At 32.3% G+C, this 13547-nt stretch overlaps 1 protein-coding gene across 9 annotated transcripts in view; it reads right to left on the minus strand.

Annotated features, from left to right (window-relative positions):
- Positions 1–5538: 5538 nt before the first annotated feature.
- The window catches only part of LOC119838643 (probable G-protein coupled receptor Mth-like 3), a 35153-nt gene continuing 27144 nt past the window's right edge, over positions 5539–13547 (minus strand). For 7 of the 9 annotated variants that reach the window (XM_038364677.1, XM_038364678.1, XM_038364681.1 and 4 more), the window contains 6 exons: positions 13362–13440; positions 12396–12574; positions 12056–12224; positions 11506–11691; positions 10935–11402; positions 5539–9448 (listed from right to left, as the gene is read on the minus strand). In XM_038364677.1, coding sequence (XP_038220605.1) covers positions 11243–11402; positions 11506–11691; positions 12056–12224; positions 12396–12574; positions 13362–13440 — 773 coding nt within the window. In that variant the 3' untranslated portion in view covers positions 5539–9448; positions 10935–11242. The remainder of the gene's footprint in view (positions 9449–10934; positions 11403–11505; positions 11692–12055; positions 12225–12395; positions 12575–13361; positions 13441–13547) is intronic. The other 2 variants (XM_038364686.1, XM_038364685.1) reach the window with 2 other exon arrangements.

Genomic DNA, 13547 nt, shown 5'->3' on the forward strand with positions numbered 1-13547 from the left:
CATGGAGTTTTATGAATGTATATGAAAGAAAAAATCGAAAGATTTTACAAGTACGGTTCATGTTATCAGCATATGCAAAACTATAAGTTCCATTGAGCATAGTATATTACATACGAGACATTCTGTTTAGTATAAAGCCTTGTAAATTGAGAAAAAATAACTGAATCGTTTCTGGTCGTATATATTATGGAAAACTTAAAACTTACCATTGTAAAAACAGGAATTCAAGGGTATATTTGGTTTAACGAACCAAGGAATATGGCGCAGATCCATATTATTAATAACTAACATCACAATCAACATTATCAGAGGTAGCCCCCAAGCGTAGAGGCAGTAACACAGAAACTTCACCATTTCACCCTTACGGTTTATATTTCGAGCCTTTATGATGCCACTGAAAAAACAAATTGTGCTGATAAATCGGCTTGATTTTCATCTACGAGAATTTTAAACGAAGAGATTTAATTTAAACTGTGTATTCATATCAAGAATCAGTGATAATACAACAATTTCATGAGTGTTTCTTGTTATTCTTATATGGATCGCTAGGATTAAAACATTTCCTCACAGTAAGTGAGACGATTTCGTAATCATTTACGAGTGTGTTTCAAATAAAAAACGATTTAGTTTTTTAATAAGTCATAAATTGCACAATGCTGTTATGGAGTCCACCACTAGTCCGGCTCGCCATTTGCCACTTTTATTAACTATATTTATTATTTGTTGAATTGAATAACTACAGATAAACGACTTACCGAAAAGTCCACCATATGTCATATGACAAAACATTCATCCAAGTGAAGGCAGCCAACCAAAAGAAGTAAAATATTGAGCCTTAAAAAAAATATTTTTATTAGTATGATACTGTAATAACAATGCGACCAGGCGAGCGTGCAGGAAATAAATGGATTTTTTAAATTTATCTGCGCTTGTGGATAACTCTGCTCGAAACGGACAAGGAACATCGTACGGAAACCGGCAAGTCTGAGAATTAAAAGTTCGACGACACGTGACATCTGCCAACCCGCATTTGACCAGCGTGATGGATTATGGCCAAAGTATATATATGGATAAAGTACGCGACAAATAAAAAAATATCGCTTGTAAGTTCGACTTTATTTGCGCGCTAGATTTGAGTATTGTAAAATTAATAAATGAAAATATCAAAAGAATTGTATAAAAAGACATTGATTCCGAACCGGTGCTAAATGTTAAAGCAATGTTATGATGATTCAATGTGCTTCTAAAGAAGTCTGAATAAATTATATCATAATCGGGCAGCTGAGCTGGTGGTTCAACTGAAGGTAAGCGAATATCACTGCTCATGGACATTCGCAGAGATAATGCGCTGCCCGCTTTTAGAGGGATAGGAATAACGTAAGGATTGGCGACTGGAAAAAGTTATGGACGGGGTAGGGCGAGGAAAAGAAAACGGGCCTCCGGCTCCCCCACTGACCGTACGAATCAGTAGCAAAGCTAATATTTTGCGCCCGTTCTCTGTGGGGGTGTGGTACTTTCCCAGTGCGAGCTAGCTCAATTTGAGCCAAAGCATGTTCAACTCCCACATATAGTTAATATATTTGGTTTGAGTTTGCAACTTACTTGAAACAATACATTGCGTTTCAGTCAATTCCCAAGACATAGATAGCATGGTTAAAGCTAAAATCAAATATGCTGTAAAAAGACTAAAGACGTATGCAAATTTGATCATTCCTGCTAAGCGAACTCTTAACTCCGGTAAGATTATATATACCACGAGTACTAGAGCCATAAAGAAACACGATATAAGAAGTCCTGAAAACAAAAAAAAAAAACTGTTTAATCAAATAAAAAAAAGTATGTAGAACTACCGAGACGTGACGTTTATTTCAATTTATTTAGGTAGCTATATTACATATATTATATATAGCTACCTAATTGAAATAAATGTTACCTCTCGGTTTTTCTACATACATATTGCAATAAAGAAGTTCATTAAATAAAAACATTACAACCTCTAATGTCGGCTGCAATACAGAAGTACCTATCATGAGAACCTACCTATAGGTGCATATTGGGAATTTGACACTTGAGTGCTATCTGATTTTGTGATGTTGTTCATTGCGAAGAAAGAAAGCATTGGCGGAGAATCTGCGTCAAAACGTAGATAGTCAAAACACCAGTAGTCGACTTCATACACTTTCCATCTCCTGTATGTGTTTGGATCTTCTGTGAAGAGTCTGCCACTCTGTAATTCGAATTTATTTAGGTAACAATAAAAATTAAAATATTTGAAAATGTTAAAGAGAGGAAAAAAATAATTTCAAATAGTTTGTCTTTATTTTATTTTTGATATTTTTACAAATCCATTTATATTGGTAATTTTCTTCAAAATATTTAATTTAGAAAATTACGTCACTTGCCTTAATATAATGGCCTCTAACATCTGGGTAAAACTGTATTTATAAGTACATAAGCGCTTCTAAAATAGCATTTACCAAGAAATGTCATATGACATAACATTCATGAAATTCATAGCGTTACCTATTATGTGTATGTCTGTCTATTATATACTCCTTTACTGCGCGGGTGAAGCTAGTAACATATGCAAAACTAACTCTATCTTTATGCATCCTCATCACGCCTAAACCACTGAATTAATTTGGATGAAATATGGTTTTATCTTGGAAATCTCTTGTAAGCGTGAGTAGTGGTGTATCAGTGGTTAGGACCTCGGACTTAAAGCGAAATGTCGGAAAAAAGAAGAAAGAAAGAAAAACAATTTTTAGAGACAATATGACACGAAACATGATGAATAAAAAAAAAAAACAATAATAGCAAAAAAGTGTAATAATAACAACCTTCTAATGAAAGGATTGAATTTAGATCTTTTCTGTACCACAGAACATCAATTAAAAAATATATATGGCTTGCCTTTTTCGAACATTAAATCTGCGGTATTATAATACAAACGACGTTTTTAATTACATTATAATGTACAATGAAACATAAAACAAATACATGTGAAAACTTGTAATTGGCCTTATTCTCTTTTTTCACTTTACTACGATTATTATTATATTATATATATATATATTATTATAGCCGATTATAGGTGTAATTTTTTTCTTTTAATTAAGTAAACAAATAACGTATCCCACAGTACCGCACACAGTACAATTGATTTATCAATTTATCTGCACAATGTTCACATCACCACTGATCGAAAAGGTGGACAGTGAGGAACTTGGCATGTCGAAAAATCAAAAGTTCGACAACATATGTATATAATATGTATGTGGCAGTTGAGCACGCTTCGGCACGAATTGGGCCAGCTCGCACCGGGGAAGTACCGCACCCCCACAGAAGAACGGCGTGAAATAGCATACTGCTGTGTTTCTTTCGGTGAGTGGGGGAGCTGGAGGTTCATATCCTTTTCCTTACCCTTCCTAGTCCTTTCCTTTATTCCTATCGCCAATCCCTTTTTAATCCCTTCCCAATTTGAAGTGGGCGATCCATTTGTAGAGGCGTAAAGTCTGCAATCGACCGTACGCCTCTTCAAATGTTTGTGGGCGGTGGTAGCGCTTACCATCAGGCGACCCACCAGCTCCATTGCCGAAAGTCACATAAGAAAAAAAACATATGACTTCTGCCAACCCGTTCTTGGCCAACGCGGTTTTATAGCTGGAGGCCACATAGGATGCTCGTGTCCCAACAATGAGCTGACGATCATATTTATATACCATTAAATCATTCAAAATACATACCTCACTTAAATAAGTATTTAAACCCAAAAGTTCCGTAAAAAAGGAGTCATTCAAAAACATTTCATTCGAAAACAAATTGGCTTTCACAAAGAATACATCACGAAGTGTTTTTTCGACTCTATTCGAAAGATTATCGCCATCGTAAATGCCAGCTATATTCAAATCATAATCGAAGTGTTCATATTCGTCATTTCTCGTGCAATATTTGCTCATATCCTCAAGAAAAAATATGTGTTGATCTCTTAGGCAACATTTGAATATACACTTTTTAAAATTACACTCAACATCGTCGTCTACAATAATATCATTGATATTATCATGCTTTTCACTACAACAACTTTCTAAAATAATAACCAGCATTATCACTAGAAAACACTGTATTTTGTACATGGTGAGAGACGAGGTAATGGAACGTTATTAATTATATAAAATGATTTTCTATATAAAATTGTTTTGGTAACAGGGCTTTATCCTGTTGTGTTGTGGTTGGATGAATTTGTAACTTGCAAAAGGAAATAAAATGTGTAAAAGATATCGCATCTTGACGTATTGGCATATTGGTAACATATTAGTGCTTCGTCACGTAATGTATGAGTAAAATTAGTACAAACTTCAAAGTAAGAAAACGCGGTTTTCGAGCCAGGCAATCGAGGGTGAAAAATTCTTACTAATATTTCTTTATTAGCAAGGACAAATATTAAATTCACAATGATGCTCTGCCTTCTGAACTAGGTTATTACCTGTATCTCAGAAGACAGTGACTTCCCTTAAATTCAAATACATAATATTTGTGATTTCATTTTACAGTTTATGTTTAGCTTGTGTCTTGTATCACAATGAAACACACATAAAAATATTAGTGTTTTACAATTTAAACTTTGTATACTTTTCAAGGGTCGGTGCCAATACAATAATTTCATGAGTTAATCTTAGCTCGCCAGGATTTAATAGTTGCCTCTTGTATGTGATATCCTTTTCCTTACCCTTCCCAGTCCTTTCATTTATTTCTCTCGTCAATCCTTTCTTAATCCCTTCCCAATCTATCGGCAGTCGATTTTGATCAAAGATCTGCAATCGACCTGACGCCTCCTCAAATGTTCATGGGCGGTGGTAGCGCTTACCATCTTGCGACCCCCCAAGTGAGACAATATCCAGGCTTAATGATAGATCAACTATAATTGAAGTGAGTTTCTATAAGTATTTTCAACCACATTAATTAGCTTTTATTTCTGAATAGCAGTCCGCACCGACTTCGCCCGTGCGTATATTGCTTTAAAGCCTTCCTCAATAAATGGGCTATCTAACACTGAAATATTTTTTTAAATCGGACCAGTAGTTCCTGAGATTAGCGCGTGCAACCAACCAAACAAACAAACTCTTCAGCTTTATAATATTATTATAGATAAAAAGCGATCACCATCGCCTATGAATGTTGTACAATATCTGCAAATAGATGGGCTCGCATTTAATGAAAGGGCTAGACTTAACCTATAATAATTTGATACTTAATGCTGTTATGATCATTTTATACAGGGTATTATTAGTAACTAGCTGCGCCCCGCGGTTTCACCCGCGTAAGTCCGTATAAAAAGTTGCCTATATATTATTCCAGTTGTCCAGTTGTCTACGTACCAAATTTCATTGCAATCGGTTCAGTTGTTTTTGCGTGAAAGAGCTACAAACATACACACATCCTTACAAACTTTCGCATTTATAATATTAGCAGGAAGTAGGATTAGTAGGATTAGTAGGATAGAATAAATAAAATAATTTTTAATTTGAACGATTTTTATTTTTTAATTAATAGATAACAAACAATTTCATCATAAATGCGGGCATTACACAATATTATGCAAATAGTACGTGCCTTAAGTCTAAGCATATATACTCAAGTTTAAAAAAGCATCAGCGAAGACAAATTTAACTTATTTTTTATTTTTTTTTTATCGCTGGTGAAGATTTACTGTGTCTTACAATTATTTATTTATCAATGTCTCAAAAAACAAATTTAAAAAGTATCAAAAAGATTATTTAAAAAACTTAAACTCAGCATTTGCACATTTATATGATAGGTCTATATATCAAAAATATTGTATTTTTTTTTTAATGGCAAAAGTGGTACTAAAACTACGAACAATTATTTTGTAGAAGACGCTTCGCACGATAGAGACAAATTATAAGACGTACCTGTAGTTAGACAGAGATGAATATAAATCAATTGTTTCCGCGTTGATCTTCTCTTCACTCTATTATTACTCGCCAACACGTGTCAACACCAGTCATACAAAAGAAAAGCTTTCGAATGGAATGACAGATTTTTTTTTATCTGTAACACCTAAACTTATCTATCCAGGAAGGTAAGGCAAGGCAAGCACCTATTGAAACTTACCCAGTGTAAGATCGACCCGACTGCATGCGAGTCGGGCGTTTACCTGATTTTCGATTGGTCATTATTTAAAATGTGTAGTAAACCTATAAAAAACTTCTTAAGATTCAATGAAATCATTTTCAAAATTAGGTTTTCAATTTCAATTTTTGTAGGTATATTTCCGCATGCTATTAAGTAGGTATATGTGTGGGAACATATTTTTATCATTTTGGTAGTGATATTAATATTTTATAGTCAAATTTATACTTACTGCATCTTTCTAACGCCGTATAATAGACGCTTGTGCATTACTTAGTAAGGACTTGTTACAATAAATCATTTTTAATAATATTTTTTCATTTCCTTCAAAGTTATTTATTTCGAATTGTCTTCTCGTTTTACTTTTATCTTTATATGAATATCAGAAGTCGTGAGATAGACTTATAATTATAACAATAATATTAAAAGCATAGACCGACGATGAAGTATTTGTATTAGGTATACACTAAATTACGTATTCCAATTTTTTCCTTTGAAACTATGTAAAAAATAATAGCACCAAATAACAAGACTTGAGAGGGCTTCTAATACCATGTCGACTTAAAGCAGTACTGATTCCAGTGTGAAAATGTGGAGGCCGTAGACTATATTCAATATACACTGTCCTTTTCCCACACTTGAATTATAACTGCTTGAAGACGATACGGTAACCCCCTAAACATGTATAGAGAGCATGTAACATTTCTTGTGATAGTTTTATTTAAACATCGTTTATTTAAATTATCAACTCTTGAAACAGAGATTTGAATTATATTAGTATAAGTACATAACATAGCAGTGGTTCTTCAATCAAAAATCTAAGGAAATATCGACGCTCTGGAATAAGCTTATACTATAACTTAACCTAATACTTAAACTTGGCTAAATAAAAGTTAAATCATATTTATTAATTTCATGTAATTGTCTTATTTGTGGACTAGATAGTTAACGCATTTGCGCAACTTAAAATTGTACATGTTAATATAATTCCTAAATTAGAGTTAAGTTATACAGAAAAAATATTGACCAGAGATTAGTAATGGGATGGGAAAGTGCCATAGACAAAAAGAAGAAGGAAAATTCTGAATTCCAGCATTCCAAAAAGTATCGATAAGTGTGCCCAGCGGGTTCAATTAAACTTTATTTAGTACGAATTAAGGGTCGCGATAGCTGACATTGATATCATGTCACAATTCCATGAGATATATAGATAAGTTGTTCATATTTTCCCAATAATTGGCCTAGCTTTGGATTTTTTTTCCCGAAAGAATCTCGATTATTTTGTTTAGTGTTTTTTTTTTATGAGATCGACAATATTCCAGATCGAGCATTGCTATCTAAAAGAAATTTCTAAAAAATAAACACGACATTACGCCATATTTCTGAAGTATTTCAAAACTGATAACAGTTTTTCCCGTCACGTCACGTCATTCAAATAATTGAATTTTGTAGGATGTCATATCTCTTCTTCTCCTTTTATAGCGACTGTCACAACTGTTTTCTTTTCCCTATTTCTGTATAACTTAAATTTCTTGTTTGACGAGCCTGACATATCCAATATTAACAACAATACAAAAAAAATAATAATAATAATAAAGTATGTTACATAAAAAAAAAATATTACATTAAGCTGCGTTTCAACATTGTCTTTTTACATACATAGACTTCGTCAAACAAATCAGTTTCATTACATTATACGAGGAAAAATGAGTAATTTAGACCCAGGAAGAATACAAAATAATGTATTCATTATTATATAAATAATATTATATTTAGTTCACGTAGGTAATCATTTTAATGATTGAAAATGCTAAATTTATACATTTAAATCCATTGCATTTGTAATATATTATCAAAATGGAATCAACCATTTTCTTGTGGTGATGTCATTAGTAAAGCTGGATGTGCACCGTCCTGCGACTCGGTGGTAAATGTACTGAAAAAGTATATCTGTCTGTAAATGGATGGAAATATGAATAGTTTTGTTAGTTTTGATTAGAGTTAGTTCATTGATTTAGTGATTTAAATCGTTAGTTACAAGCGACCCTGTTAATTTATAACTGAGAGCTGTCATTGAATAATACACCCTTACAAATAAAATGTTTGATTACAAATCTATCGATACAATCGACTTACGAACAAACAGTATGGTATAATGTTTCGTTTTAATAGTTATGTACGGGGAATATGACAAATAGTGACACATTAATTTTAGGAAATCTTTACTTCAATTAACGAAAAAGTGTATCATTGTCTGAATTTCTTTAACTTCGCAACGGAATGATTTTATATTATCATTGTATCTGGAGATAGTTAAAAATCGAGAAAGACAAGCTATTTTTTACCGACCTGTAATTTGAATTACAATTTCTCTTCACTACGGGCAGCCGCGCGGGCGGTAAACTAGTGTCTTTTAAAGGTATAATAGCGAGACAGTATACAAATATTATACTATATCAAGAATCCTACATATTCGGATGTTGCCCGTTTTAAATATTACTACGAATGTTTGTTGTCTTATATGGAAGAACATTTGTCCTACACTTGTGCGTTTGCGTATTCGTGCAAATGTGTGACCTATATTATATTAACGGCTTTGTAAGAGGGTGGATTGTGTTTTTCGAATGTAGGTATGCATATATATAGGTAGGTAGATTTATAAATGTTTTTAGCTTTAGTTTAAACATAGGTGATTCGTTACGATTATTGAGAAAGTTACACTGGGTTTGTGTACATGTTATTTATTTGTATGTTAAAGTAAACCATTACTATTATTTTATTATCAAATGAGATCACATTACTTACAAATTAATTGTAAACTGATGATTATTGATATCATATTTTACGCATAAAAATGTTTTCAAAACGTTCAGATCTAAGTAATATTACGTCTTTTAGCTACATTACAAAAAATATGGCTCATTTGTTACATACAGAAGCTTATAGTAAATAACAGTACAACCCGCGCCAAAAAAACTGGTACTGATAATTTATCCAGTGCAGTGAGTGTGATAGAACGCTACATTTCATTAAGGTAGGAATGAAACGATATGATACTGTTGTTACTGATAACGCATTCAATTATTTATTGGCGCGGACTATACGTCTAATACGTTTTTTTTTTGAGTACTAACAATTAACATTGAGAGCTTAATTATAAGAGAAAAAGCTGCTTTAAATACGAAATTCTTAATTATTCTTTAGCGATGTAAGGGCGACTTCGTCTTTTGATGAGAACGTGCGAGAACTCGTTGTTTGACTTCGAGACATCGACTGCCCGCGGACTTGTTTATATCTACGTAAAATGAAAATTATTTTTCATGCGCACATAATTCCATATAATTATCGCATGCAATATCATCCTCTCATCAAGCCACAACGAAACTGTTATAAAAATAAACCCAAACGATAAGAAAAGGCTCGGTAAGAAGCAGCTCATTAGAAGCCCAATAAAAAATTTTCGTTTTTTTTCATCTGTTATTAATATTATGAAAGTGTTAAATTTTTTGTAAAAGTTTTTTATATGGCTTCTAATAAATAAGGTTTTGACTTGATGAGAGTTCTTGCAAAATATTTCAACATCATTTATTGATAATAATCAAACACTTGAAATTAAGAGAATACATAATTTATATGAAATCCGACCAGAATCAAATTTGCCAACCCAGAAAAATATGTTATTATTGCAATTTCGACTAGATTTACCACTGTCACTTTAATTTTATAAAATTATTCAGAACTCTTGAGTAAAATCGATAACCACTTTACACACGTGCACGTGTTATATTTTTTTCCTTAAATTTGACAATCAAGTATACATGCACATTTATAGGAAAAATATCCAGTAGCAATGTTCAATTTTGTTATAAGCGCGATACTTATGGAATAACACCAAAGAAAAACACCATTAGATCTTAAAAAATAAATAATGTAAAAGAATACCAATAGAAAGAAGACGAACCTAAAGAAATAGTTAATAAAATCAACCCCAAATCCAAAAAGAGACACACCATAGATAAATGTAAGAAAATCTCCAAGGCAATACAGTTATGACGCATCAGCTAAGGTAAAGTTTGTTGAAATTATAATAGTTTTGAAATTATTTATCACATGCATTCCTGTAGCGTTATATGAATCAATCTATAAAACTGCTAAGGACACGGTATCAACTGCCTCAATGTCATAAGAAACTGTCGCATATAAAGTTGATCTTAATATGATGAGGATTTATTTTCTTGAGCTTTAATAAGTGAATAATACGACTCAAAATAAGTTACAGTGAAAAATGCCAAGGGATTGGAACTTCTTTAATATTTACAATAATGTTTGTATTGTCTGTCTGTAGCACGAACAATCTCTAGAATATCAAATTCACTATATATAGGTATAAAGGAAAATAAATAGAAAAAGTCACTAGATCTTTTCGAAACTTTCTTAAGAAATCAAATTTTAATATTATTTTTATTTTAGAATACGCAATAATATAGAATTTTTGTTCAGTGTCAGTGCCTAATAATTGGCTACAGTTTTCTATGATGACATTGAATAGTGACAATTGCTTTAAGATTTAGCTTCCTCATTCAGTTTTATAGATGGAGAAAATTTAGACTTTAGTGCAGTCCTTACAATTTCATATAATTTCAATGCCATTTTATTATCATCCAAAGAATGAATGTTTTCTTTCAAAGTATTTAGAAAATGATCCCTATGTTAGTTTTCAGCATATCTTTGCACCACAGTTAATCCTTAAACCGAAAGCCGATATCCATTTATTGTCATACCTTTATTGTTTCTTTTTGTTTAATATTGTATTTATGGTGTGATTCTGGGGTGTTTTGTTCATCGTCATCTATTTCTTTTTTTGGTTCTGCGATACTGGTAGTAATTTCGTATTTCTAATTGAGATGAGATGATTTCTTATTGAGATTCTAACTAGTATGAGATGTCTTTTTGCATTCCAGCGAATTTTCTTTGATTTCGTTATCACTGGATTCTTCGTTATTCTAGTTAACTTTTAAGAATTTCTTATTATTTAAACGTTTCAACATTTTTCTATTTTAAGGATATAGATCTATGATATAATCAGTCTTTATATGTTTGTTGTGTGAACAACTTTATTGGAACCGTTTTCTGTTCTTATTGAATCCATACTCGTTCTTTGACGATAATCCTTAAAATGACTCCTGCTACTACTTATATGATTCGTATTCCACAATTCTGTATCGCTTCGATGAAATCTTTCTTTGATCCTACATAAATCACCCAACACTATTATTTTGAATATCGGCTATTTACCCAATTCAAATCAAGGCAATTTTAATAAACGAAATCTTAAATCAAAATGTTACAAACCTCTTTTTAATCAGGCGGAAGATTTTTCTCTTGCAAACGAATATGATGAAGATAATAAGGCCTATTAGGACGTTGTAGGCATCTGTGAATTTCCAGAGAACATCAGCTTTTGGGTAAATTGCGCTTATAACTTCCAGGAACCAGTTCACTCCCATCACAATGAACAGTTTGACATACAGCAGAAGCCTGCAATTATAGGACAATCAATTAGTAAGGATATTCATCACAGAAGGCTACTGATACTTAATTTGGCGATTTTTGAAGGATAATTTCATAAATTATACATAATATAAAATAAATAGAATTTAAGTGAATAAGTCTATAAATAAAATAAAATTAATTCAAGACTTGTACATGTTTTCAGAATAGTTTTAAATAAAAGAACACGGTCTAAGTTTGAGACAATTTAAAAAACATTAAAAATTACGAAGAAGCAATGCAATGGAGGAAAACGTTACGTTTTATTCTATGATCAAAACATTGTGGTATAAAATTTTACAAACCATTGCACGATATCTATACTATTTTTCTCAATATAATTATATTTTACCTTTGTTTGTCATGGTTATGCGAGTCGTGAGTGGCGCTTTCCTTCGACTTCAGCACCGAAGTCTGTTGTTTAATTTGGGTTATCTTCATAGCAGTTAAGACAAAGAATACCATGTTTGAAACACACAGAACTACGATTGGACCATACAGGTACAGAAGTCGACTTTTACCTGAAAAATTAAAGCTCGAACTATGAAAATATTATTAATATAACTAATGGGAGCATCAACTTTTAATATCGATGACAGTATCTTTTCAAGTTCTCTTCTTTTTAATAATACTAGCAAATAGAATTCTACGATATGATGGGAGTGTCACTCCATATAATCATTTTAACTTACCGTATAAGAAGCAGCCCTGCTGCCTAATCAAAGGTAACAATGGATGCGGTGATAAGTCGGAAAATTCCAACGAAGCTAGCAGAATAGTGAACGCGGTGGGACCTCCGAACGCATACAATGAGTATGCACAGAACCGTGCCCTTAGCGACATTTTCTCCATGGTCATGCCGCGCTTTCCACTAAAATTTAAAAACAAACTTTTATGCTTATTTCCTTTTTTTGGCATTATAGGAAAGGTTTTTTTACAAGGGTGTGTTTTTTTCTTCTTAATCACATGGTTTACAATGATCATTAATGGATTACGTTATAAGTATGCTGTACGCTCGCAGATCATTTATAATGGTATTTTATGTGTTAATAATGTCCAGTCTTAATATAGGTGGATTAAACCTCATCTTTTAGAAACTAATACAATTAATACACTTCAATTATTGTTTTTTTCATACAATAGTTGAATATTTATTTTTTTGGGTATTCACTAGTGTAGCAATGAAGTGTAACATAATCCCTGCTAAGTATATAATGTAAGGCGTTTGCAACCATACATACTGTCAATATTATAATTTAATCCACTGTTTGAATCAGTATCTATTATACATGTAAGCATCATTATAGTGATTACAATGTAGCTATGTTACGGAAAAAGATTTACATTTATATGAGCCGTAGTTTTAAGTTATTTAAGATGTTTTAACTGTACTACAGGTTGCCTGTAATAAAATGAATAAATAAATAAATATATTGCGTGTAACGTGAATTCCTGTGTCCCATTGTGGGGCGGGGCAAATGCATTGACAATCTGTTTCACTGATCGGTTTTCTATTTATATGTATGTAGGTGGAACGCCTTCTGTGCCCTAGCAGACCGAGACATGTTTTTGTTAGTCCCCACCTTGAATTAAACCCGGAATCCCCCGTTTCTAAGCGACGTGTTAACCTCTGCACTAATGAGGCGGTAAAAACTTACCTGAACGTCCACCAAATGTCAAAACACATGACATTCAACCAGAAGAATGCGGCCAGCAGGAAAAAATAGATGATGAATGCTGAAAAAAGAAATCAAAGCTAAAGAAACCATTTTATAAACAATAGGATAAACGTTCTATTTTAAGAACTAAACATTCTTTGAGACCGTCATAAATTAGGCGCAATC

The sequence above is a fragment of the Zerene cesonia genome, unplaced genomic scaffold, assembly GCF_012273895.1.
Source record: "Zerene cesonia ecotype Mississippi unplaced genomic scaffold, Zerene_cesonia_1.1 Zces_u004, whole genome shotgun sequence".
NCBI classification, from domain to species: Eukaryota; Metazoa; Arthropoda; class Insecta; order Lepidoptera; family Pieridae; genus Zerene; species Zerene cesonia.